Consider the following 27,584-nt stretch of genomic DNA (forward strand, 5'->3'; position numbering starts at 1 on the left):
TTTGTCATTTTTCAATACCTTTTAAGGGGAAAGTCAAAAGCACTGCAAATTTGCTTATTACTTTATTGCCTTTTATTCATACATAATGTATACTATTTGTGGTGCTAAAATCTACAGTAATTTCATGCGTATTTATTTTCATCATAAATGCATTTATATTACAACACGTTGTGAGAGATTGTTGCTCTCGTCAACTCTTCATTTTTTACAAAACTCGCTTTTTTACTACGCTCTTTCGATCAAAGAAAGCATTGTGTATTCTTTATATCAATGAAAAAACCCGTAAGAACGCCTCACAAAATTTGCTGGCTGTTTGTCATTTTAATTCAATTGCGCACTAGCAAACATTTGACCCTTTTTCCAAAAGTATAGTTTTCCAGACATATATATCTGAACACTTTCTGCTATTGTAGCACAAAGTATAGAAGATTATAAATAAATTTTTTTTTAAAAACTGCGTTCATTATGAGAAGATTGTTTGAATAGGTCTCTGCAACAAGCACACAAATTTTCAAAAATTGATGTATTTTTGGGGTGAGTTAGTGTAAATTTGTTTTCCACAAAACCCTTGGGCAGTTATTAATTTTTTATCTCTTGTTTGAACACAATGATCTGCTAGTTTTGACAATTTTTTAAACAAAATCACCGGATCCTTCTGCTTTTGGCTATATTTGGACTTGAAGCACTTGCAGTTAAAATTTCAAATGAACATTTACATACCAGCGATGATATAAATTTTGATTTTCTGTTAAAGGTCTGTTTTGTGAGCATTCGTCACAAGCACACATATAAGGGTGATATGGAAACATCAATTTTCTTTGGACCCAATGACACTTTCTTAGTAACCGCATTTATTCAGGAACACTTTTTTATTTAAATTCATTTTCTCCACTTTCATTCGGAATTCGGAAACGAGATGTATTTATTTATTTACGGATGCTAACAGAGGGTCTGCGGTGGATTGACTAGAAGCGCAAGAATAAATATAGAGTTGGATATCAACATGACAAAATAGGTGAAGTTCTGGGGCATTGGCTTTTTTTCAATTGCTGAAATCTCTGTTAGCGTGGCTCAGACATTGATTCCAAGTATATTTTTTGCAATCTACTCACATTTAGAATTATTTACGACAACTGGATTACATGACATTTCATGGAGCTAGACGAATTTAATGTACAGTATGCGTGAGAATGCGGTTATTTTTAATATAACGGCTGATTAATAAATTTTGATCTCTGTTATTTTGTGTGACATTTAGCTTAAGTGACCTATTGCTATTTTGCTGCAGAATAATCGAAAAAATTTATGTAACCCTTTGAAAATGTTAGACTGAGGCGCCGAAATTTAAATATTGACTTGTTAAAGAAAGGAAATAATATTCTTATAATGGCAAATATATCGATTCTTCACAGCACATTCAATTCGGTTTGGCGATGATTGAGTGTTCCGATTGAAATCAGTTTAGTCCACCACTCTGATTTTGCTTAAACTTGAATTTACCAACACTAATCAGTCTGTTCTCAACTGCAAACCTTTTCTTACAAATGATAACAGAAACTTAGAAAGAAATCATATTTTGCAATTGACTATTAGAAGGTGTGAATATTTGATATAATATGATATATGATGTTTAACTAAAGCAATTATCAAGAAATTTATGTATACATATACATTAAAAATAAAGGAAAATACAATTAAAATTCATAAAAATTATTAATATACATTATTTTCTTCTATTGAATGATGTGTTCAAAAATGATTTAAAGAAATCATGTTTTACTTTTTTCATTTATAATTTTGAAAATTAATTTGGAGCTTTAAAATAATTTTTTTAGAGAAAAACTGACAGTAAAGACAATTTCAATTTTGGAAAATTGTTTTATTTTACTTTTTTAAAAGATCTCCGAAATTTCCACACCTTCTGTCAAAAAAAAAAAAATGAAAGAACTTTTTAGAACAAATAAAAAATCACAGGACCCTGCTTGCATGAACGTCCGAGTTCTCTCACTCGGCGATCGACGCCGGCTTGTCGCCGAAAATTTTGCTCAGAATCGGCGCGTTGATGCAGGGCAGCGAGGCCCGCGCCTTGAACTTGCCGGCGCCGCGGGGCGGCGCCACCGCCGGCGGTTCGGCCGGCGGCGCCTCGGACACCACCGTGTTGGTCCTGGTGAGTTTGATGGGCGGCAGGCTGGCGGTGCGGTGGTGGTTGGGCGCGAAGTCGGCGTCGTCCAAGACCTGGCTGTAGGCCGAGTGCAGGCGTCGGCGCAGAATCTTGGCCGAAATGTGGTTGGGGTCGTCGATCGCGTGGCGATTGTTGGCCTCGAGCAGGGGCTTCGTGATGGGCTGGCAGAGCGGCGTGACGCCGTACGCGGTCTGCGTCGAGTAGCAGTAGGACGGCGGCCCGGATAGGCTGCTCGAGGAGACGCTCAGCCCCGTGAAGCACGGCGGCGACGGCGGCGCGTGGATTTGCGCCGCCAGCTCGCTCACGCCGCCCACCTCCAGCGTCACGCTGTCCGCAGACGCGGCGTCGCTGCTCGTCACCAAGTCCTCGCCAGTTGTCTGCAAATCATACTCAGCATTAATTTATAACTCTGTCCGTTTGGCCTGAATAATTTTATAATTTTTATACTAAATATCTACTAAATTGATGATTAATTTTTAAATTTTATTTCATTAAGCATGTTGGATTGAAAAGTATCAATTAGTATCATCAATTCTTAGTTTGAACTGTAATCGTCAAATTATATAATAGACCGTGAAGACATAATATGATGAAGTTTTTGAGAAGGTTGGCTTCAACCATGACATGGAAGTGTAAGAGGTGACTAGTGAAATTATTTATATTATTAGTTATATTTAAAATTTGCTAAATTTTTTTAGAGAATTGTTATATGTTGAAATAAATGCAATTCTGAACAAATTCAATTAAATTAAAAAAATAAAAATATTATTTTGTATGTATTTAAACTTTTTTAATAATATATTAAAATTTTGAAAAATTATTTAATAAAAATTTGTTTTGTAAGTTTAATAATCTATTATTTAAACGGAGTGTTTTGTTTCAAATCATATATGTTCGTGTTTTAAAATATTATTTGTAGAATGATGCATATTTTGTAGATGCTGAACAGTGAAGTTTAGATGGGTTTTTAACACAATGGCCGGGATATACTATTATTGTTTTGCCTAAAAAAACCTACCAGTAGATTCCAAAAACATTCAATATGATTGCGTTACTTGAAATTTGGTTTATTTTAAGGATCATAAGGAAACGAAATTAATTCATACATGAAAATTGCGATTATAAGGTTTAATCCTGGTCCTCAATTAATTGATAGATTTTAGGCTTAATTAATGTGTGGAATTGTTATGTAATGAGCTTCTTGGTTGTCGTTTTTTGCCAATTTTATCTAACTTTCAATTAATGCTAAAAAAAAAATCAAATTTAGCTCTTTAAAACTGACTACAATTAAACGCTTTGAGTTTCACATATAATATGCAAAGCAACTTTTCATACAATATAATGCAACGTGCTGACTGAATTACCAACCACTGCAGGAGTTTCAATTGTGCACTCGTCGGTGGCACGTAAATTCAATAAGCGCGCACTGTGAGCACCTCAATTTACAGTTTCGCGGCGACAGCTGGCAATTGCCATCAAGCATAAGCATTGTAGCTAAATAATGGTTTCCCGGCGGCGGCGCGCGAATTTAATTGTGCAACCAGATTAAGTTGTAAGCGGAGCACGGAGTACATTAATTTATATATACGTGCCTCTGTTTCTACGATGAGGTGATTATTCTGCATTGTGAGGGTGATGATGCTGCCGTTGGCGCTCTTTGCGCTCGCTTGGTGGTGGCTCAGAGGCTGCGCCGCCACGCTCGGGGGCCCTGACGTCGACACCCGCTGCGACGAGCTCAGCAGGGGCGACTTGGGCGTTTCGGACAGCTCGTCCACCGACGGCGTCACTGTCGACTGCGACTCGCTTGCCTTCAACTGAAAATCGGAATAATTAATAATGAAGTAATGAAGTTTAATTAAATTGTAGATTAAGCTTTATAATATTTTGGGTGTAAATATTATTGTTATTGAACTACCGATTTATGATTGGTTTTATAATAATTTTGCCAATATTAGCTGGCGATTTTTATTGTTTTCTTATCTTTTTTTAGTTATTAAACTATCTCTTCTTCATTTACAAGGATAATACATACATATTTGATATACGCTATGTATCAGGAATTTATACATTAGAGTTAACCACAAATCTAGAATTCAGATAAATTAAATAAGAAATTTAATATAAAAAAAATATATTTTGTATTAAATTTTTTTGCTTCAATTAAAAAATTATAATATGATCCAAAATATAGTTGCATAGTGTCTTTATTGATTTATCTTTGGGCAATTACTGCCCAAATAGATCATACATGAATTAAAAAAAATCAATTTTGAAAATTTAAATCATACACAAGAGAGGAAAATGATTTAAAACCATAAATCAATTCTATTTAATATTTTTATACATAATTACAAAACTTTACCACCAGAAAAAGTCCTGAGTTCTGAAGGGAAGGATTTATGATAATATACAACTGGAAACCATCTTTTGACTGACTTTGGTGCCCCAAGACGCTTTTTTTCAAAGCACCAAATATACTGAATCATCTATTTATGCCTTGGTCTCTGTACTATTCTTAACTTTGTCTTTTTCTTTTTTCTTTAAACATATCGCATGAATCTGAAATCGCTTTTCATAAATTAGCTTATTCGCTTATTTCTAATTTTAATTCATTTCAAGGACAAGGATGACGATGACTAATATTCTAACAATAAGATAATTTTAAGAATTGTCTGACAAATGAAAACAAAAATGGAATTTTTTGCTTTGGGCTTAGAAAACGAGCTTTGTCCTTGTTTTTTATTTGAAAACAATTACTCCTTCACAATTTATGTTCATATTTTTCTTATGTTACTTTAATTTTCTTTTTTGATTCGTGAATTCAATCATAAGGTTTAACGCTATGATACAAGTTTTGCAATTTCTTGCAATAACACAAAACTTTTTCAATATACAACCAGACAAGATTCAGTAAGCAAGATCAATATAGTGCCTTTTGTAATAAATTTTCTCTATTATGGAATTGAAAACTTATTTTTATTCTCTACATTCTTCGTGAAAAGTGTTTTCGCAGAAGCAAACTGGATTTCCAAATGTTCTTTAGTAAAAATTACTTTTTCAAGTCTCGAGCGTTTGCAGAGATAAATTTTTCCCCCTTTACAATATAAAAGCAACGTCTCTCTGCAACTTTTCATTCCCAACCTTTTTTCAACAACGCAGAGCTCTGGCTGTTACTGACACATTTATGTATTTCTGAGCATTCGCACACCGATTCAAATCATGTCATTGCCAGCCGCGGTCCAATAAATGCGTCGAGAGTAATTACCCTCCGCGCTCTCATGCATAATTCAGCCCAACATTCGGAACAGAAAGCAAAATTAAAAGCCGTCTTCGTGTATATAAAGGCTGGAGGGTCAGAAAAGTTGCAAATAAAACACAAACTAATTAAAAGCCGATTCAGCCGACAAATGTTTTAATGGAAAAGTATGCGCCTGGCTGGCGAAATACACACTCTGGACCGGGAGGCGGCTGATTTGAATTTCAAATTTATCAGTTCGTGGAAACCTGCCGACGGGGCTTTTTTGCCAGAAGGGGCTGGCAGATTGATGAGAACCAATCAAAGGGCTTATCTTCCCTCTTTTGCTGTGTAAATCGATCTCGTAATTGATTTCCCCCGCAGCAATTAGGGAGTCATTTGTTCTCTTGGCCATTTGTCTTTTCTCCTCATCAGATTTTTCGAATCTAATTCACAAATCAGGATGATTTGTCACGATGTGAATTTCTTTGAATTTATAAAAATTAAAATTAAAATCAATCTGCATTTTTTAAATGATTAAAACTGTAGTTTATGGGCTCATGATGTTGAGTTTAGAATAATTATACGAATTAAGCAAGGCAAATAATCCATTTATTTCCGCAGCCGTGAATTGCATTATTTGTATAATTGTAAGCCATCTATAGAGACGAGAGAGAAGTTTTCAATTAATCCTTCTCTTGCATAAACTCATCAGCTTTGGAATTAATAATTAATAAATGACGAGCTTTGCCGAGTTGCTCGTCAGCTAGAGCTTTTGTAGGCCGACTCGGAAGCATTTAATCCAATTAGCAAGGTATCCCATTTTTCTTCCGTCGCAAACGCAAACAAACATCCACGCAAGTTCGTTACACAAGAAGACCCACCATCAGCTTTTCGCTGCTTAAACGCCGCTTGCGAGAAAGATAAAGAAGGACGTCGAAAAAAGACCCATTATATAAAAGCCCTGTGCAAAGCAAAGTGCCTGCTAGTTATGCGCCTAGAGTAGCATTGCTGTCAAGCAGGTTGCATCTTTTGCTTTTAGGCGTTAAAAGGTTGAATTTTTTACTAATTTAAAATGCACAGTATCATTTTTGTAAATTATCGTTTACATGAGACGGCCTTTGATTGATAGTGTTTGTAAGATTAACAATCAAATACCATTGCAGTATTCAATATTTAAAATATTTTGTGATAAAGATAATAAAAGAGGATAGCACATAAAAAGTAAATTAAATTAATTTTTTTCTTATTATATCATAAATTAAGGTAAGGTTTTTAACTTTTCAGCGACGTCCTCGAATTTTAAGTCTTTGACGGTTTCCATTAATTCCTTTGGCTAAAATTGCGAAACTTTTCAAAGACCAGGCCTCCGCCAACACTGATGCCCATTAAAGATCTGCAACGCCCACGCCGCCTCCGAAACGGGCTCTTTCAATTATCCTGGACAGACATAATGGGTCGGCTTTTAACGCACAAAGTGCGAAACTGGCGAGCAAAGCGATAAATTGGCGGTCACGCAGGACCTCAATTCCCAAAACGATGAAGCAAATTCGCTCGCTGTCCCGAGGCGCGTTTATCTCTTTTATATTTATTTTGTGCAACGATTCTCGTCAATAGATATAGAGAAAAAAAAACGGAAAATGAAGGGACTGGGAAAAATTGAAGCGTGTCCGCCGGCGGGTTATTTTCTCGTCCGTCAAAGAGATGAAAAATCCACCGCAATATTCCGCAAGCGAAATGGAAAAGGGCGATTTTTCGATTGGCTCTCATCACCGATCAGATATATTTCTGCCGGAGAGCAAAAAGAAGTCAGGTGGTTTCGTTTCGCCGCTGATTAAAAGACGGAAAATTGCGGCCGTTGCGAAGTGAGCGGGAAAATTTATTCTCAGAGATAGATTTTGTGTTTTTTGTGCAACTGACACTGAGCCAAAAAGCTCTCAGGCGTTCCAGCTCGCCCGGCGACGACGCAATAAAAGCAGAAGAATTTCTTGAATTCAGACATCGGATTGTCTGTGTAATTCGAGAACAAGAGGACTTGACAATGGCAAAAAGAGGATGTGCTCTGGCCATGCTTGGGTGCCGCCGCCGCCACTTGCGTTCGATTTGTCATTTCACTGGTTCCGTTTTTACGAGGTCAGCTCTAGAATTCGTGACGAGCTTTGGAGAGATTTGAGAGCGTTAATGGTCTGTTTCTTGTTTCGCAGAGACGTCGAGCTGCTTAATTGATACATATGCTCTGTGCTTCAATACAAGTTTACACTCTTTGCTATAAAAATTTAAGGAAGTTGTTCTGTTAATTCAAAGTTTCTTCTTCTTATATCACTTCATCATTATTAAAAAAATCAATGTTAAAACAAATATAGAAATTAAAACGGAAAAAGACATTTGAAGAACCTATCTTTTTTAAATGAAGTGCCTATTTCAAATTATTTCGTTTTTCGACCAATAAATTGAAAGTTTACAATACGAAATCGCAATTTTTTTATCTATTTTTTTTTTTTTTTTTAATAATAAAACATCTTTAAATTAGTTCAAGTAATAAAAAAATTAACAATTTTTAGTTCCAACATCTTCTATAACATTTTTAACATTTAATTAAAAAAAAAATTAATTGTGTTTTTGTAATAATATTATTTATTTTTACTTTTTATTATTAAATTAAAATGGTTATGAATTAGTCAATAATTCAAACAGATATAAATAATCTTTCAGGATTCTACTAAAATATGAAAAACAAATTATTCATCTCTAGTAATCCTTTGTCATGATCTGTTATCTTTGTAATTTAAAAGTACTATAATTAAAAAGCGTTATATTTTGGAATCAATTGCATTAGCCTCTTTATTGGAATAAATTAAAATTGTATCATTTTCAAACAACTTATTATATCAAGAGACTGAGTTAATTGAAGCGTGGCACCATATCGATTAAATTAAAAAAAAACCAGGAACAGCGTGATTTTTCAGCTCTAATGGGCTTCTGGGTTTGCAGTAAATGAAGCGCGGCGTGTTGCCTTGGGTGCAGCTCTCAGCACTGCTCGCATTAGCGCATGCAGAATGGATGAGGAAGCCAAAAGCCTCGCTTGCTCACTCTCGGTGCGATCAAAAAGCCATTACTGCGGTCGCCACCACCCGCCGAGTGGGTGCATCCACCCTTCTAGCCCCGGCCGCGTCCTCAGGCGCGTCCGATTTGGCGAGCGCAACCCTTCCTGGAGCACAATAATGACGTCAGAAATCGACCCAGCGGGAGTTCGCAGACAGAAAACGGCGGACCAGAGCGGGCCGGCCGAGGAGCTGCGCCTGCCTTATTCGCAACACCCACGCCGCGCGCTGCTCTCTTCGAGGACTGCTCAAATGAACGGGCCTCGTTATTCGAGTGGGCAAACAATTTCATTGTCTCTTTTCTCCACCGAGAGGCACACAAAAGAAAAAATTCCGTGATGAAATAATACGGACATTTTTGCCTAATGCAATCGTCCATTCAGAGCTGAAAGAAAAAGAATGGGCCTACTTCATTATGGGGCTATATTTTATTTTTTGTAAAAGATTATTTGGGCTATATTTTTTAGGAAGATTTTATTCTTTCTACCATTATTCTGATCCGCAAAAAACTGTTCTTGGCAATTTTTTTTTCATTTTGTGACAGCTTTTTGCAATATAGGGATAAAAACAATGGTACATTGCATTTGTAACCATATTATAATTTTTGAAACCATACAACTATGGTTTCCTGTTACAGAAATCCAAATTTGATTAGTTGAGTTTTCACCTAATTATTTAGTAACTTAAAACTTCATTAGCAGCTCAGATCGAATGCACAATATAAGGAAGTCATCAAAGTTATTAATTTATTCAACTGCTTAGGTTGATTTTGTTATATTCATTCTTTTATGCTAAGGTGTGGGGAATTAATCAAATAATTCATTTCTTCAAATTGGCAAAAGCTCATTTTTTTCGCAGAGTGTTATTGACATAAAATAAATAAAATATCAATTTATAAAATTCATGTTTGGTATATTTGACAATTCTTTTTGAAAATTTCAGTTAATTCTTATTTTCTTAATTTCCTAGAACTATAAAAAAAATCACAGTAAGCATCAATCTTGCATTAAAAAGGCCACTGCAGAGAAATTTAAAAAATACTTAAAATTAAGTCTTGAAGCTGCTCTTTCATGTAATTTTAAAGCTATTTTCTAGATATTAAAGCGTTTCGTGTTTTGTTTCGCCTTTATTTATCATGGAACCTGGTATTAAATAAAAATTGAGAAAACAACCAAATCATAGCACGAAGCACTTTAATATCTAGAAAAAATAGCTTTAAAATTAAATGAAAGAGCAGCCTTAAGACTTCATTTTACTTGACGAGAGCTGAGTTAATTTGTTCTAGATATTAAAGTGTGCTTCGTGCAATGATTTGGTTATTTTTTTCAATTTTTATTTAACACAAGGATCTGCTATGAGCGAAACAAAAAAAAACATCTTGCGTCAAGTGAAATTAATTTAATTTTGTTTACCAATTTGATGTGTTTCCCTTTAATGTTCCCACGACACAAAAAATTAAACATATATTGTTTAGGAACTACATATGATTCTTAAGCATGAAGTCATTTATGCAAATGGAGTCTCCAGGGGAATGGAAAAGTCAAAGTGGGAACCCCTCGCGCAAACGAATGCGGTTTTGATAGACGCCCCGTGTAAAATCTCCGCAGTGCGTGAGTTTCCCTATATTACGGAGAAAGTAATTGTCCCCTGTGAAGGGGTGGCGGCCAGGTGCTCTCGTTGTGCGGCTCCTTCTACTTTCCATCTAAAATATTTTCCAAGCCCGTTTCGGCGGTCGCGCGCCGTCTCACCGTGAACGCCCTCAGAAGCAATTAAGGCTGTTATCTGAGAGGCTGCGAGGGCAAATTTGATGCCCCTTTCCTTTGAGATGAAGTGGAAAAGGCGAGCAGAGAAAGAGATTTCTCGCTCGCTAGCTTGGGCACTCTCACGCGTGCCCGGGCTTTATTAAAACAGAGAGCGAGAGAAAGGCAAAGAAAGAGAAAACGTGATTCCCGAGGGGCCGACAAGCCCGAAGAGGCGCCGCCGCGTGCCTCGTGTGATAAACCAGCCGAAGATATAAAATTCTCTACACATCTGTACAGAGCAGGCGAGACGAGCAACCCGAGGAGCAGCTTTCCCGGAAAATTCCCCTTTCGGGTTGTTTTGTTTCTTTTTTTGGCAACACACACTTCGTGATCTGCCTTGAAAGCTTTCTCTGCGCCAATCCAATCAATTGGCTTGTTGTGCGAACGGTAAAGAAGGGTGTGAATTGTTTATTTTCTTAATGATGTTATTTAGTTCAAAATCAAAAATGTTGGCGAACAGTCAAAATCACAACTAGAAAAAATTACATCAAATTCAACACGGAATGTAGAGAGATAGTTTTTTTGACTGATATTTACTTTCTTTAAAATAAATATTCAATTTACACTGTTCACAAAATGCCAAAATTGGTTTATAAAAACTATCACAAATCTGACTTTTATAAATTTTTTAAAATTAAATTAATTGAATGGCCTCAGAGGGAAACCGCATCATGGGCCTCACTTGCTTCCCCCCCAGCCAGTTTTCGGATTCGCCCACAAATTCAGTGTCAACAACAACCCTTCCAGCAGAAGCAACAACCCAACAAGGGCTAAGCAAGACTGGCCGCTAACTACATCGTCTGTGGCTTCCCATTTTCGGCCAAGCAGACGTCGGCAGCAGATAATTATGGCAACGCAGAAGTGCCGGAGGCTGCTGGTGGCGGTGGCGGCGCGACGACGATGGTGGTATCAACCCTCCCGGCGGCATCAAGTGTCAAGCTCTTTGAATGAGTTGGCACCCCAGAAAAGAAGAAAGCGCCCGCAACGACCATTAAACTCCGCGTGCGGCTCTTTTTGAGCAAAGTTCGCAGACGGACTGAGAGGAGAGCCGCGGAAATCGTAATAATTCTTCTCATCTTTCTCCTCAGATAAAATGAATTTCACCTGCAGCAGAAAGAGAAGAGAAAATTTATTTCAAAGTGAAAAGAAAGTGTTCTTTTCTCTCTGCGCCTGCTTTTCCTTTTCCAGCCGATCATGTTGTGCGTAAATCGAGAGCGAAAATTTTGAGAGACGAAATCGACGCCACTCCAATCAGCCGGATTGCGTTTCCAGGGCGTCAATTCCGCACCGATCGACACGGCGTCATTATTTCAACCACTCGAGCGCGTGTTAAAACTGCGCCCGCTTTGCCATTGGGAAAATAGCTTTTGTCACAAATGGGAATACATTTCACCGGCGAACCCGTCGGTGCGTGCGTTTGACGCGTTGTAATTATTTTAAATGCGCGGTAGAGAGAGGGAGGGAGAGAGAGAGAGACAATGCGAGGCAGCTTTCAACGCGGACTGGGCACAATTGAATTAATTAAAAATCAGCATTGGAACCCAATGTTTGAGGTTTCCGCCAGCAGTTGTGTGGATGCCAAAATGCGAGGCCCAGCTGTAATGTTCACCCTGTGTCAGCCAGAAAATATAATTATTTATTAAAGAATAATAATAACAACTTTTTATACAAATTTCAACTATGGTTTTTCCTTGAATGGTAACACTCGAGGTGGATTTCATGAAAAATTGAAACCGGGTGAACCTCATTGCAAGAAAAAAAAATGAAAAAATAATAAAGGACAACTGACCCCCCAAAAGGCGACCTGCGGTCTGCTAGGGATTTGTTGTGTCCGAACTAAACCTGTGGGAGGAAATCATAAAAGAAAAAATAAAATGAGGAGAATTTAATTTTAATAAACAAAATTGCAGAAATTAATTAAGTAAAGGAGTCGGTCAAAAGCTTCATACTGTGACTTTGCCAGATGTTTCCAGGGTAATGAACCCAAAGATTTTTCTGTCAAAATCACAGTAATCTGCAACACTACTCCTCCCATTTAGGTTTAGTTCGGACACGACAAATCCCTAGGTTTTTAAAGTACCATTACTATTTTCACATTTTTACTTTGCAACGAGGTTCGCCCGGTTTCAATTTTTCATGGGTTTTCCTGCCTGGAAGTTTTGTAATCCGCTCTTTTGACAAAGACAATTGTGTGTATTATGGCAGCGGTCAAACTAGTTGGAAAATATTTTTCCAATTATATTATTCAAGCTAAAATTAAACATCTGCATCTATATAAAAATTTCCTGGATGGAAAGTACCAAATTTAAAAATAATTAAATGAAGATTTTAAAATCGCCTTTACCTCAATGAATTATTTTTGTTTTTATTATAGTAAAAAATCTTGCTTTTCCTGCTCGGCTGTAATTCGTGAATTGAAAATTCTTGTTAAAAAATTAATTAAAACAATTAAAATATTTTTTTGATAATTTTTTTTTGTCTGGGAAAAAAAGATGAAGTCATTTTAGTAAACTATGAAATGAACCGCTAGGTTTGTCCTTTAAAGGAATTATACTGTTACTTTTAATGGGCGACGCTCTCTGAATATTCTACTGGGCAAAAACGGTTGCATAATTCATTCCGTAAACACAATTTTGCCCTCGCTCTCTCTCTCTCTCTCTCTTTTAAATTAATCCCCGCCTTAGGGACGCCACCGCAAATTGAGTGGCGAGGCGGCGCCTGCGAAAAAAATTTCCGCCGAATTTCGCACCCCGTGTATTAGTGATGTCAGCACGTGCATCAACGGGTCTTTATTTAGCTCTCGCGTCCAGCCTCCAGTATGCATCACAGCGCGGCAAGTGGTTTCAACGCGGTTTAATGAATTCTGAAAATGTTTTTGCCCGACAGACGAGCAGCAGCCAGTGATTGCGAAAAAGCAGCGCTTTTTACGACTCGGAACATAAATATTTGCGTGTTTCGTGCACCGAGCTCTGGTTGGCGGATGAAATTTTGATGGTCGGGCAAATTAATCCACGTGAAATAAAAACAGTCTGCGCAAAATGTATGTGTGGTTTTGTAGAATTTCCCAGACTTCATTGGAATTAATAATTGCGTCAAAACCATGTTTAGTTAGGAAATAATTGCATGTAATTATTAGGGCGTTTTGTGCCCCCTTTGATGAGACCTAAAAATGGAGTTAAATTAGGCGGGAAATTTTTCGCAGTAAATGTCTAAAAGAAGTCTTCATGAAAACATGAATTAATGATATTGCTCTAAATAAAGTCACTAAGAGAATATCATTTAAACGAGCGTATATGTAGAAGTTGAAATTTTACATTCTCTTAACCCTTGCATAAAAAATAAATTTTTGAATAGATCTATGGATTATTTTTTTACTTTAAAAACAGTTTCATTGATTTAATTTTACAGTCAGTATACATTGGGGTGTTTAAATTCAAAATAATTAGCCAGCTAGCGAGCTTGTCAGCTAGTTTTCAAAAATGTCTTCATGATAGTTTAATTTATAATCTTGTGTTTGAAGCTAATCGAGAGACTGAAATTTTTTCAACCTAGTATTTTTCGTTCAAATCGATCTCTATCATACGTCTCTTGTCTCTTGTAGCAATCGCCATTATTGTAAAATTGAAAATTTGGGAATAAATATTTTGCGTGCTTCGGCGCTTGAAAAGTCTATAAAATAGTTTGGTTTAATACTTCAGATTTGAAGTTTCTGTTAATATCATGGACATTCGGGCGAAAATAAAAGATTTTAATAAGACTACTTGTTGTTTGAAAAAATAAAATTAAGGCGTTTCACAATTATTATTGTTGTTTATTTGTCCACATTGTTACAAATACATTGTTTACATTCAATTTTTGAAAAACAATTATTTAAAAAAAAAGAGATTGTTGGACAAAAAGGCATCACCACAATAAATCGCCATGATTCAACATTTTGAATATTCTTCATGATAGTTAGATTTATATAACTTATGATTGTAGTCGTAGAATTTTTATCAAAATTCTTGCGATACTTAAATTTTTTAACCTTGCTAGTGTTTGTTTGCTCAAATCTGTATTTAGACGACTCTTCTAGTAAGCGTCATTTTTATAAAATAGAAAATACAATTTTTTCGTGATTTATTGCTTGAAAATTCTTCATGATAGTTTGATTTATTACTTCAGATTATGAGTTTTTGTTTAATAGCATGATCTTGTGAGCGGAAATAGAATTTGAAACCTACTCATTGTTTGATAAAATTTATTGTAGACGTGCATGAGGTTTTATTCTATTGACTGCTTTCTCACCTTCCGACCCGTTTCCTTAAATTTCGGTACCATTTTTCCACAGCTAAATTTTTCCATTTATTTAACCAGCGTTTCAAATTGTTCTCAACGTCCACCGAGACTGCTGCAAAAAGTTTTGGTGGCGGAAAATTTCGATAACTTTTTATGCGCAAAGCATTCCTCGCCATTTATTCCGGCGGCACCATTTCATGAAGTGTGCGTATTGTTTCATGCTTGACGAGAATTTCCAGCTCGCTTCGCCACTTTTCACCGCTTTCACATCTGTGTACCGTCGGGATTTGCTGGCGCATAATTCCGCGAGCCTGCTGCAAAATGTCAAACCGCACGAGCAACACATCGATTGGACGGACGAGCATAAATGCTTCACGTACGCCGTGTTTGTTTCAAATTGCGTGCTCCCTCCGTGCCCTTGCTACGGCCGAGCATAATGATGCGGCCCTCATTGTTGCTGACGGTGGCAAGGTCGGCTTTATCCGGCACAATGCCTCGCAAATATTGCCCCTGCACAAACGGCCATTGTCGTGATGAAAACGCCCGACGACGAGACAAAATCCGAAATAATCCCCTGCGCTCTGTCAACGAAAAGCGATAAAGGACGGCAGCGAAACGGGACCCCGTTTTTCAGTAAGGGTGGGACACAAATTTTTAATTGTAAATTCAAATTAACAATTATTATTTAAGACATCGCAAAAAATCATAAGTGAAAATTTGTTGAAACAGTTTAAAATATAATAGCAAGTGCAAAACTTTAAATTTATAAAATTAAAATTAATTTATAATTTAAATGCATTTTAATTTTAAATAAAGAATGAAAAAATAGTTTAAATTTTAAATAACGCATTGAATTTAAAAATTATGTAATAATTTTTTTTATATTATTTTAATATGCATAAATTTAAAAACAATTGTTAAATCTGTAATAACATTGCCAAAATTTTTTTAAATTCAACAAACTTGTTATCAGTTTTAAATATTGAAAATTCTTATAAATAATATTTGAATTTAAATTTGTGAACTCCAAAACTATTTATTTCTCACAACAAAAACAGCAATGAGAGTTCCGATCTGTGCTCTCTGCGTGTAAATAAATTACCAGCTTTTAGTCAGCCCATCATTTGCTCTTGTATACGGGTGGCTCGCTGTAAATTTTGCAAAAGCCAATCCCAACAAACTCCCCAACCGGCAGGTAAAAGCCCACGCAAAATTGTGTCAGAGTGCCGTCGGAGGCTGAGAGCAATTTCTTCCGCACCGCGCAATCTATTATGCATCGGAGGGACGCGTGAAGATAAATTTTTCAATTTTTCCGTTTTGCCGAATCCGGCGCGAATTTACTCACCTCTTCAGGCAGCAAATGGCCCATGCTGGCTGCAGATTTGGCCGCGTTCGGCTCCGAGCTCTCCGCCCTCCGCAAAGCACCGTCCTCGCTTCCAGCGCCGAATTTGCGCCAAACGACCCTGCAAAACGCAAGGAAATAGCATGAGAGCGTTTATTTCAGCTGATAACGAGAAATACCGCCGGTTATATTTATGTGCGCCTTTTTACGCCACCGATAGAGAAAGAAAGTGGCCAATGAAGTGAGAAAAAATCGATTACCACAGGCTTGTGGGGAAAATGTGAACCAAGCAGCTGAACATTTTTTTTTCTGAAATAACAAAAATTTCTGGCTCAAGACGTGAAAAGTGCTTCTAAGTACTTTAAATTTTATTTAAATTTAAAATTATGCATACCAATACCAATACTTTTTTTAAAAATTATGTAACTCGACAAAAAAAATTGTAAGGAAGCCGACAATCAGCTGTAGGAAAAATGCCCACTATCAGCCATAGTGATAAGAAAAACTACCTAAATAAACCGGTAAAAACCGGTAGCAAGCAGCCAAAGCATGTATGCAGTGGGTGGGTCCGAATATCTAGAAACGATTCTCGAGAAACGATTCTCGAGAAATGATTCTTGAGAAACGATTCTAGAGAAAAGATTCACGCGCAATGATTTTCCTGGATTGCTTTAAAAATTCAACTAAAGAACCGTTCCTTGAGAATCCTTGCGCGAGAATCTTTTCTCTAGAATAGTTTCTCAAGAATCGTTTCTCTGATAATCGGACCCACCCAGTGCCAATTCAAAACAACATAGTCTGGAATATACCAAAGAATTTTCTAATTAACTAGTTAAGCCGTGCTTTAATTAATAAATTTAGTTCAACCGCGGACGTGGGAGAATAATCAAATCGGAATAACCACGTCGTCTAATTAAGTTCTTCCTTTTCTCCTGTGACTCTTGTGCAGAGAGAAAGCTCCTGAAGCGCCAAGAAAAACAAGTGGAGAGAGCAATTTGTTTGTGTATGCAGTTGACCTGAATCATGTCGGTGCTGCTTTCTTTATATGCAGGAAAGCTCATTAAGAAGCAGCAGGGTGTTTTTACCAAAGATTATTGCCCGTGCATGCGAGAGACGAACGGCAATGAAGTATCCAAGTACTTATGTGTCTCTGGCTGCTGGTGGAGAAATGCTTTTTCGAGCATTAGCGATGCCGCGGGTAACAAACTTTTATGTGACTAAAAAAAAAAGAAAGGAAGTTCATTCTATAAAAAAGCACACTCTCCATGCAGCGAGATCGCAATATAAAAGCGGCCGTGGCAGCCCCGGAGAAAAAAAGAGAAAGAGAGCTGCCTGCGTCTCTCTCTTTCGTTTCTTTTCTTCCGTTGCCAATGCAGTGCCAGAAGATAATTTATTTTCTTCGCATTACGAGACGTCTCCGCGCTAAGCGAGAACTTTCCCGCGGTCCAATTTATCTCCGGCGCTGCAGACGTGAATCATTTCGAGCTTGACGCGTGTCCCGCTGTTAGATGTTGGTTTTACAAATTTCCCCAAATTTGCCAAAGGAATTATGGCTGCGAGCAAATGTAGCGGAACAAATGGCTGTGTCAGTCAACTTTAGGGAGGTGCCCCAAATCTGCAATTTTTTGGATCACGATGACGTAACGGGCATAAAGATAGGATCAGCAATGAAATACATGCAAACTAAAAGAAAAAAAAAGTTTAAAAACTTGATGGGGTAGTAGAAGAGTCTCAAATATGCAAAAAATCTCAATCTCATTGTTTGTTAAATTTAATTTTATATTAATTTAAGTTTCAGTTTAGAATTTACTGAATTGAATAGTGGAATAGTTTGATCATATCCTTAATTAATTCATTAATTTATTTATATTTTACTATAATTTCTTTGGTGGAATGACTAAAAAAAAATCTCAATTTTCGCTTGAATCAAACACGATTTTATAATTTTTTTTATATAAATGCGAGGTTATTCCCCATAAAAATTTTCGGAATGACTTTTCATTTCTGGTCTGCCGGAGAATTTGAATTTAAAAGCATCCGCTTAGGAAATTTAGAGAAATGAAAATAAAGCGGAGCGGAATTTCGACATTCATTGCGAAAAACGCCGCTGAAAATTGCCGTCGCGGAAAGAAAATCTCATTTTTCGCGAGCTAAGCGCCTGGCAATTTAGAGTGCAGGCTCTCGGGTCGACATCAAAGTGGCGCGGGTTGCATATACATAGTACGTGCTCGCATTGAGCCCACAAATCAGAGGGCTTTCAGGCACACACAGAGCGGCGGCGGCTCTCGTGAGTATAAATCACGGCACACACACACACACACACACTCACCTGGCGGTAAATACGATTATGACGATGAGCAGCAGGGGGACGAGCGTGGCGAGCAGCGCGAGCATGACCGTTTGCGCCTCCGACAAGCCGGCTCCTGCAACAAATTCAAAAGTCACTCTAGATCGCCTGGGAATGGGTCTGTCTCTGAAATACAGCGCGACAAAGGCGCCGGAGAGGATAAAATGCACATAAATTATTCTCTCAACCGTGAAGATCTCGCACAAAAAGGAGAGAAAAAAAGGGAAAAAGTGTAGTGGAAGTTTGTTCTTGCGCGCCTTCGGGAAATAACCGAGCGTGTTTCCGCATCACCGTCGGTCGCCTTTGTTTCAATTTCGCCAATTACGAGTTGATTACGGTGGAAAGAATTGAGTGAGTGGCGGTGTCGGGTTGGCTGCGGAACGTGACACTGGAGGAAATGACAGTGTATCGAAATAATGTTGTTATAAAGCAAAGAGTTTTGTATCGCTGCAAATAAAGAATAATATGAATCGCATACAAATAGTAAAAGAGGCAATTTAGAATTCAGGCTTTGTTCTCCAATTAAATATGAATTAATAATTAAAAATAACCAGAATCTATTTTTATTAAAAAATTTATTTAGCATAAATTATTTGTTACCTTATTTTAATTTTTTTTTCTGTAGAAAAACGACCGTTTTGGTGTTACTTTCATCTGTTTCAGTTTGTTTCAAAATTTTGTGGGATACTTTTTTTTCTCAAGAAAAGAGTTATTCAATTTTCAGGTGATAAAAATTTCAGTCAGAAACTCTGCAATGTAGAACAAAGAATCATGCCTTTCAATCATTTCATCTATTTTTGGTCTTTAATTAATTTGATTGTTGCTTTTAGTTCTCTGCAAGCGACACAAAAATATTTGATCAATAAGAATTTACAATTCTAAATCTATAATTAATTCGGATACGCCCTTGTCCTATTTTAAGTTATTGATTTGGAAATCTAGAAATTTCACTCACCGTCTTCGTTTTCATTGTCCACGAAAAAACCGCCGGTCGAGTTTGTCGATGAACCGTTGCCTGCCGCCGTGAAGTCGGGCTCGACCGTGGACGTCGGCTGCGTCGCCGGAGGCTGGGCCAGCAAAGTGCGTGCAGTCCTCATTTTATTTTCCAAACTTGTCGGCTAGCAAAAGTTGCACATCTCGGCGCGGCACTCACTCTATCGGGGCAGAGAAAGAAATATACTTTTTCATGGCTCTTGGTCAAAGGACACAGCCGTCGGCGTGTCTCTCTCGTAAAAAAGCAATTTCGAAGTCTAATGGGGGGCGCACACTTGTCGCAGGAAAGGACATTCAATTTGACGACGACAGTTTTGTTTACGTTCTGCCAACAACTGGCTATGAAAAAAGGAAAAATACTTTTCGAGATCAAATCACAAAATACAATAAGGAAGTTGCGATTTCTTATATAAATAATTTATGTTTTGTGCCTTTTTGTACAACAATTCCTTTTTTTAAATAAATTGTTTTTAACAATTTAAAGTAAACAATGTGAACAAATAAACGACAGTAATAATTCAAAAAAGTAATGCATTAAAATAAAAATGTATGTAGACTTAATAAAAATTATAATAATAATTAAAATACTTAAAATATAAGCAACAAAATATCAAATTTGATTTTAAATACGAATTTGAACGTAAATTTAATTTTATTTTGAGAGTAAATCGGGACAGATAAAAAAACACACACAATTTGCAATTTAATACTAAATCTTCCAGCAATTAAAATAAAAATCGCCCTCGGAACACTCTTTAAGCAAAAGTCTCGCCATTTTACGATCCGTCTTGGTCATAAATGGTTGCTTTAACGAGATTATTTGCTGTAATGAGCTCGTCTGCTTCCGCTACTAGTTCATAGCAAAGCCTTTTGCCGCTTTATTAAATTACTTTGTCCACGCGAAAAGAGGCTCCGTCGAGTCGGCAAAATCAAATCAAACGTGTGTGTCATTTTTCTGGGTCGCCTGCAGCATAAAAGAAACGCGGTGCAGCATCGATTGGCGTTGAGCAAGATGCACAAATGGCGAATTGCGCCACCGGCAACTCAATAATATTCTTCCCTTTTAGCTCTTGACTTGACAGCAATTCACATGAAATATGCAGTAGGCGCTTTTATTAGCGCCGATGGATGACGCACGCGTATCAGATTTCACGACACCATTCCGGTAACTGCGATTGAGATCCGCGAGCTTTTTGCAAACGAAGTTGGATTCTTTCACTCCAATAAGCAATATTGATGATGTCGCTCCGTCCTCAGAGGAAAAAAAGCAATTTCAGAGTCAGAAAAAAAATGCTTTTATTTTAGGTTGACGCCATTTATTAAACGTCTATAATTAAATTCCATTTTAATACTCATTACCGAATCTCAATAACTGTATTTCGCTGTGTTTTAAAAATTGTAAAAAAGCGCCTTGAATTTGAATGAATAACGAATACCTAAATTCTCCGCAAATTTTCAGGTGTTTTGAGCATGCACTGCTACGCAGGTTGCCTAATTTGAAGTTTGCAGGCGATCTCTGCATTGTAAACTGTTACAAGTTACAATTTCAATTTTTTAATATTATAAAAATTCTTCACAAATTCGCGTTTAATTACTATGTAGCAAAAAGCCGATCAACGTAAGAATCTGCAAAAAAGATGTACAGTAAAATATTTTTTAAATATAATAAATAAATCTATATTTTAATTAAAAATACAATTTATTTTAAATTTTTTAGAATAATGGCAATTATTTTATTTATAAACATTTTAAATTATAATTATTATTTGTAATTGTTAATATTATGTAAATTTACTTATGAAATTTTTGTATATATATTTATATTAATTTGTAAATTATAAATAAAGTAAAATATTAATTTCGTAAGTAATATCTGAATAGAATTTATTTCAAAATTAAATCGTAACAAATCAATTTAAATGTTAATTTCAATGCAAATTGATAAAACAAAAATTGGGAAACTTAATCTAATCTTATAAAAAGTAGATAATACGCATTGTATTTTTACTTAACCATGATTAGATACTAAAAGTAAAAACATATATCAGTGCGGAGAATTTTTCTAGAGCCTCGAGAACAAAGGCAAATACGATAGCTCCATTTTAAGAGGGAGAAGAGAAACTCACACGTCTGACAAGGCAAAAATTTAATAACAGCAGCTTCTTGTATGATCAAGAAAGAATTTCCGCGAGTTTTTCTCAAAAGAATTTTCAGGCGCGAGAGGGAAAATTTCTCTTGCAGACGGCGCTGCGCCTCTGTAATGCGGAATAATTGAATTCCGCCTCTCGGTTCTCCAAGACAAAGCAAGTGACCGACCTCTGTCGCCTGCTAAACCAATTTGCATGTTTCTTTCGTGCCCCCTTTTTCTAATTAGGGCCAAGCGTGAGAGCAATTTTTGCCGTCGGTCCGAAAGAGCGTAATTAAATTCCTCGCAGGCGGCGCAAACATAAAGTGGCGCAATGGAAATCTATGGAAGGAAAACAGACGGCCGCCATCTGTATCAACCGTTAATTAACTGCCTGGAACTGGGAAAGCGAGCAAGCCAGCTGAGCATGCAGACCGCACGCCCAACTGTGGAAACCAGTCGAGGGTAAACCAGCGAGGGAGCTAAATTTGCAATTGCTCTTTTCCAGATATGAGAAATTCTGATTCTCTGGATTTTAATTACACGATATTTTCCAGGGAAATTAGAGATGTTATTAAATTTCATTCAAACACATTAATTAAACTTTCTTGGTGTGGTTCATTTGACTTTGAGCATAAAAAATGAAAACCAAACTTCCTATTATTTATATTCAACAAAACGAAATTAATTTTAATTATTCTCAATAAACTGCAAATTTAAAAATGTGTATGTAAAAAAATATTAAAAAATTTTAATAAGAAATAATCTGCCTGAAAAATGAATGAATTGAATGAATTTTTGAAGCGAGGCATTGAGACAAAAAGAAAATCAAATAAATGAGTTAAAAAGAATTTGAAATTAAAAATTAAAATTGACTTTCTTCCAAAAATGGATGATTTTTGATGCTTTAAATTTAAAAAACTCATGATCTTCCCATTTTATAATAAACACTTTTTTGTTTTCAAATTTGAAAATTTTACCCGTGGTTTCCCCTTTGCACGTCCGTTCTCGTCAACTTATGCACGACTTTGCAACAATAATTGGAATTAGTCGCACCGGTAATCTGGCAAACAAACAACGGCGTAGCCGGAGGACCCTATTTGCATTCAGCTGGTGCTCCCGCACCACGTACTGCCACTCTCGCGAGGGGACACTTCATCAATCTTTGATCCATTCATTGCTCAACACACAGCAGCAGGGCGTTTACTTTGTGTACGTGTTTGCACAATCCGCCTGACCATTATATATGCCGCATGCAACCAGATTTGCCGCCGAATCGCAATTTCAGGCCCCGTCCAATTTGGGGTGCAGGACAGGTTGAATGGAATGAGCGAGAGAGGCGAGCTTTGTGTGCCTGCTTACAAGCTTATCGCCTCTCGCCGCGAGCAATTGTGAGCGAAATTGATGGACGTCGCGCCGCGTTATCTTCTCAGAACTATCCATTGGGCAATGATAAATTGTCTGCGTAAATGCTCGACGCCGTAATAATAAAAAACGAGATAAAAATAAGCTGCTTTTTTGCAACTAAATTACCTTGTCACACCCACATTTTGTTCAGATTAGGATACGTGAATAAATTGTGAAGAAATTCAAAATTCAATGCTGTTTTTACTTTTGTACAATCATATTAAAATTTACTTGATTTTCGTATTCTTTTTTAAATTTTGGTTTCAATCATATTTCAATCTGGAAATTTAATTTGTAAGTTCAAAGTAAGTTTTTAAAATTTTCATTATTTTTTCCAATTAATGCCAATAATTTTAGAATTTTCAATATTAATAATTCAGCTTTTGAGAAACCCGATTTTAAGAACGTTCGAAACACGATTTATGTTAGAAGAGTGCGAGTAGGTAATAATAATAAGCTTTGCGCAAACTTTCGCGAGCCTCAAAAGATGTGATGAACATTGCACGCTTGTGCCTTATGCAGTGAGAGGTTGAATTTAATTTGTCACGGGGCATGAATGGCTGAGAGCAACTTGTTAGTAAGATGAGGCGCGCGCGCGAGTGTCTAATTTCTCAGCACAGTTGAAACTCGCGTTGGGTCTCCTCAGATTTCGCTCTGCAAGAGAGGCCAAAGTGCGGATAAGTCTCTCGGTACACGTCGCGTGTGATAAATGCATTAATAGCTAAACAGCTCATTTCGCCGACGACGGACGAGATTAAAAAGGACGCGAGCAGGAAACTATATAAGCAAGAGAAGACGGAGCCCAAAGGCGTCGTGGAAAGTGCCCCCGGCGACAGCTTACCGTGTTTAATTAATTAAGGTGTACATAACACCTCTCGGCGAGTATCGCACCTTCTTGAAAGGCACTCTCAGTTAATATCAACGAGGTGATTAAAAATTCAAGCCATCTAACAAAAGCGTGTTGATACCATAGAGCGGACTCTCAAAATCAATTATGCTCAAGTTCAGATGTAGAAGAAGGGGATAAATGATATGGGGAAAAAATTTAATAAAAGACAAAAAAGCCTGGGTAACGTTCAGTTGAAAAAATGAATAATAAATATCAGGGCAACGAGAGATTTAAATAAATTACTGATATTTATTGCTCTAAGAACAATAAAAATTTTTGCCTTACACACAAATAAATGAAAAAAAATATATGAAACAATTTAATATACTATAACATAAATATTAAAATTTAATAAAATATTTACAGCTTCAAAATTTGACAAAATAAAGATTATAAAAAGTTATTTAACTTTTTACAACATAATTTATATTTAGATTATTTTAATATCAATATAATCAATTTATGATCGACTTAAAAGGTATTGTATTATACCTTATCTTATCTTATTATTGATTTCTTCTCACATCTCAAGAAGAACGGATTGCGTGCACATGACACATAGCTACAGTTCTGAAAGCTAGGCAAAGTGACATATTTGACTTCACACGCGTATTCAGATCAAAAGCTCCAAATTAATAGGCTGTGTCTTGTCGATTTTGATAATGGCATTTTGACTCTGTCGTTGTTGGGAAGGTTCAAATAGCAATTTTTAGGCTCAATTAGTAAAACTCACTTAAAACATTTTTAATGAAAAAAAAATACTCTTTCATATCTCCATCAGAATATGAAAAGTTTGGTTAAAATATATGGAAATTCTAAGTGTGTGGCCGAAATATAATTAATTGAAATTTTGGATTTCTATATAGGTTTTATATTTTTACAATAAAATGTAAAAATTCACAAAAGGTTCATTTACAAGACGCAATTCATATGCAATTTTATTTATAATTCATTTCGCATTCCACTCTATTCCTTTTACCCAAATTAAAATGCATGATATCTTTACGGCAAGTTAAGCCATCCACAAATCCCACAAGCTCAATTTCATAATGTTTTCCGCAGCTAATGAAGAATAATTGCAGAATGTGGCAACTCCAGTTTTTTAATTACAGCTAATAATGCGCATATAATGCTCCTGTAAAGAAACGAGAATCCCTCCTCGGAATGCCTCGGGACGGTAATCCTTTGTTTAATTGCATTAAGCTGGAGAAGCATGTGGCAAGAAAGACTCATTTGAATGCGCCAAAACACCTGGTGTCTCTCTTAATCTCCGTTTTCTCAGCCGCCGAGTCTGGTTCATTAACGTCTTTTAAAAGAAAGGAACTCCAGGAGGATTTGATAATAAAAGACCTGCTCCTGATCGAAAATTCGCGCATTTGCAAGAGAGAAAACTAATTTGAGTGGCCTCTTCTCCAGAGAGAAAGTAACTTTGAGTTTGGCTTTTGCCTCTCCTTGCTCTTTGGCTCAAAGACATAAGCACGTTCAACTTTGGTCCTTGTGGGCTCTCCAGTTTCCTCTTTGCGCTGTTTGTGTGAGAGAGATGAAAACGAGACCGCGGCCGCCACCGCTTTTCAATTATTGCCCCACCAGTTAAAAATTTAGCTCTCGCCGCAGGTTAGTTGAAAAAGTTTGTTGTTACAGAGAGAGAGTCGGACAAGTTTGCGCCATTCTTGCCGAGTTGCCGCGATAAACTTTGATCAAAATAGAGGAGAACGAATGTCCGCACGCTGTTTCCTCGTTTCCTCAATGAGAACGAAGTTGCTGCTGCTGCTTCGGCACAATGTGCGGTATGCAAAAATCGATATGACGCGCTGAAATGGAAAATGTTTGTTTGCAAAGTGAACACGAAAAAACTGAGGAACAAAGTTATGACTCCATTATTCCGCAAAAAAATTATTCAGCCTCTTAAGTGTTAAATTGAGCATTTCCGATTTATTCTTATGTGAGACTACTTGAGTAAAATCCCAGTGTTTTCAGTTGAATCATTATTTTTTGATAATTTATATCGGTCGATACTCCTCTATCCTCTGCTTATTTTATTGTTTTTTAATAAGGGAGTTAAAAATTTGTTAATATTTTTCAAATATTAAATTTTAATTGTAGGATTGTTCGGATTCTAAATAGATTTCATGAGGTGTACCATTTATTCCAAGGTCCGCGCATCAGCAACAATGAAAAAAGTTTTGATTGTTGTTTGAGCTCTCTGATTGGGTACAAGTAAAGTTGTACCCAATCAGAGAGCTCAGCAACAATCGAAATTTTCTGATGAGCGGACCTTGATTTATTCTGAAAAAATATCCTTGGTAGATATAAAAGTATTTTCTTATTAATATTAGATTTACCGTTTTATTAGCTTTTCATTTCTTTCTGAATTAAAAATATATAAAATAAAAATGCAAAGCATTTATCCTTGTTAACGCTGCAAAAAACTAATTTCATTTTGTTTACGTTTGCTGCTATAACATAAGTTTTAACGATGCATTTTTAATTAAAATTTAACAATCGAATAAACGTTGATGTCCATCTTTTGAAAGGAGGCAACTTTTACGCCCTAACAATAAAAAGCGGAAAATTTAATAACAAAGCTGTCACCCTATCGTTACAAACGATCTCCCTCGCTTTTTGTTGGCAGATTAAGTCATTAGGCCGCCAGGCCTGAAACGAAATCAGTCGAGCGCTTCTCCATCTGCGCCCTGAGCACCGCGAGCAAGATGTTGCTTTTATATAAAAGCAGACGAGCAACTAAAAAGCCATACATCTTCTCAAAGCCAATCTAGATTAATCTTGGGAAAAAAGGGTTTTACAACCGCAGTGGATTTTTTTGTCAGAAGTTCTTCCACCACCTCTGGAGAATATATATTCGCGTCTAGTTCGGTTTGCCACACCCACGGTATGGAATATAAAAGCGGCGGATGAGGCGAGCCAAGCTAAACACGCCAAAAAGTGCAGCCTCGCAAACAACATGAAAACGGCGAGAAGAATCACGATGCTTTTTTTACAACTCTCGGCAGAGAAAGAAAAAGAGAGGAAAAGGGTCCACCTGGTCTTTGTGCCGACAGTAAAAAAAGCAAAAGAAAAACGACGGCGAGAGAAATAAAAAAGTGTCAGCTGGTGCACTGTGCTTTTTTCCAGCTTCAAAGAATATATATTGTTTAAATTTAGCGGAAGGGAAATTTCCCGTGAGAATAGCTGTTGAATTTCCGCAGGGCGCCTTCATTTAAATTTCCCAGCGTTCAAAAAGAACAGTCGGTGCTGTGTTAATAGTTCGCACTGCTCATTTTTTATTCAATTGAAGCCTGACGAGCACATTATTAAAATGGAGGTCTTTTACTTTGAATTTATTAACATAAATTTTTCAAATTATCTATTCCAAGAGTTTGAAAAAACTAAAAAAAATGTATGAATGGTATTTTTAAATTTAAAATAAAGAATTATTGAAATAGTAGTTTAAAAAATGATTCCTTAAAATATCAAAACTGTTTTAAATGAAAAAAAAAATTATATAAAATAAATTTTAACTTTTAAATTTTAAGTCACATGATTCGCGTCTAGACTCATCGACTAAGGAAGCAGAGCACACTCTCAGTCGCCGATCATATGCGAACGTACCCAAACAAAAATTAATTTCCGCACAGGTAATTAGACGGACACGTCACGCGCGTCGGTCGCCAGGGTCGCACCCTGGTGGCATTGCACTTACCCTGGTCGGCTGTACTCGTCGGCTGGAGGGTGCATTCCCTCGAGGAGGACTGTGCACTGTGGAGAGCCACCCGCCCGGCCCTAGCCCGGCCAGCCATCGCGCACACCACTGGATGGAGGAATCGATTACCGCCGCCGCCACCACCACCGCCGAGCTCTTCCCTTTCGCAGCAGCCCAATGGAG

The 27,584-nt window shown here is 36.8% G+C and overlaps 2 protein-coding genes across 8 annotated transcripts in view; one reads left to right on the forward strand and one right to left on the reverse strand.

Annotated features, from left to right (window-relative positions):
• The window catches only part of LOC132197728 (uncharacterized), a 95,775-nt gene that overhangs the window by 52,226 nt on the left and 15,965 nt on the right, over positions 1-27,584 (forward strand). The window lies entirely within an intron of this gene.
• On the reverse strand, positions 58-27,539 carry LOC132197732 (uncharacterized). The gene is made up of 6 exons (XM_059621241.1): positions 27,402-27,539; positions 19,243-19,441; positions 18,270-18,363; positions 15,944-16,061; positions 3,775-3,996; positions 58-2,559 (listed from the first exon to the last, which is right to left on the reverse strand). Exons 2-6 carry the CDS (start codon positions 19,382-19,384, stop codon positions 2,005-2,007), a joined length of 1,131 nt encoding a protein of 376 aa, XP_059477224.1. The 5' UTR covers positions 19,385-19,441; positions 27,402-27,539; the 3' UTR covers positions 58-2,004.

Source organism: Neocloeon triangulifer, unplaced genomic scaffold (assembly GCF_031216515.1).
Source record: "Neocloeon triangulifer isolate White Clay Creek 2 clone unplaced genomic scaffold, ASM3121651v1 ptg000012l, whole genome shotgun sequence".
Taxonomy (NCBI): Eukaryota; Metazoa; Arthropoda; class Insecta; order Ephemeroptera; family Baetidae; genus Neocloeon; species Neocloeon triangulifer.

Bases quoted from the DNA above. Each gene is read 5' to 3' on its own strand.
- LOC132197732 (XM_059621241.1), bottom strand. From the start codon at position 19,384: ATGAGGACTGCACGCACTTTGCTGGCCCAGCCTCCGGCGACGCAGCCG. The intron at 3,997-15,943 runs GTGAGTAAATTC...TCCGATTTTCAG, and splicing joins GCCATTTGCTGCCTGAAGAG to TTGAAGGCAAGCGAGTCGCA. The intron at 2,560-3,774 runs GCACGTATATAT...TATGATTTGCAG, and splicing joins ACCTCATCGTAGAAACAGAG to ACAACTGGCGAGGACTTGGT.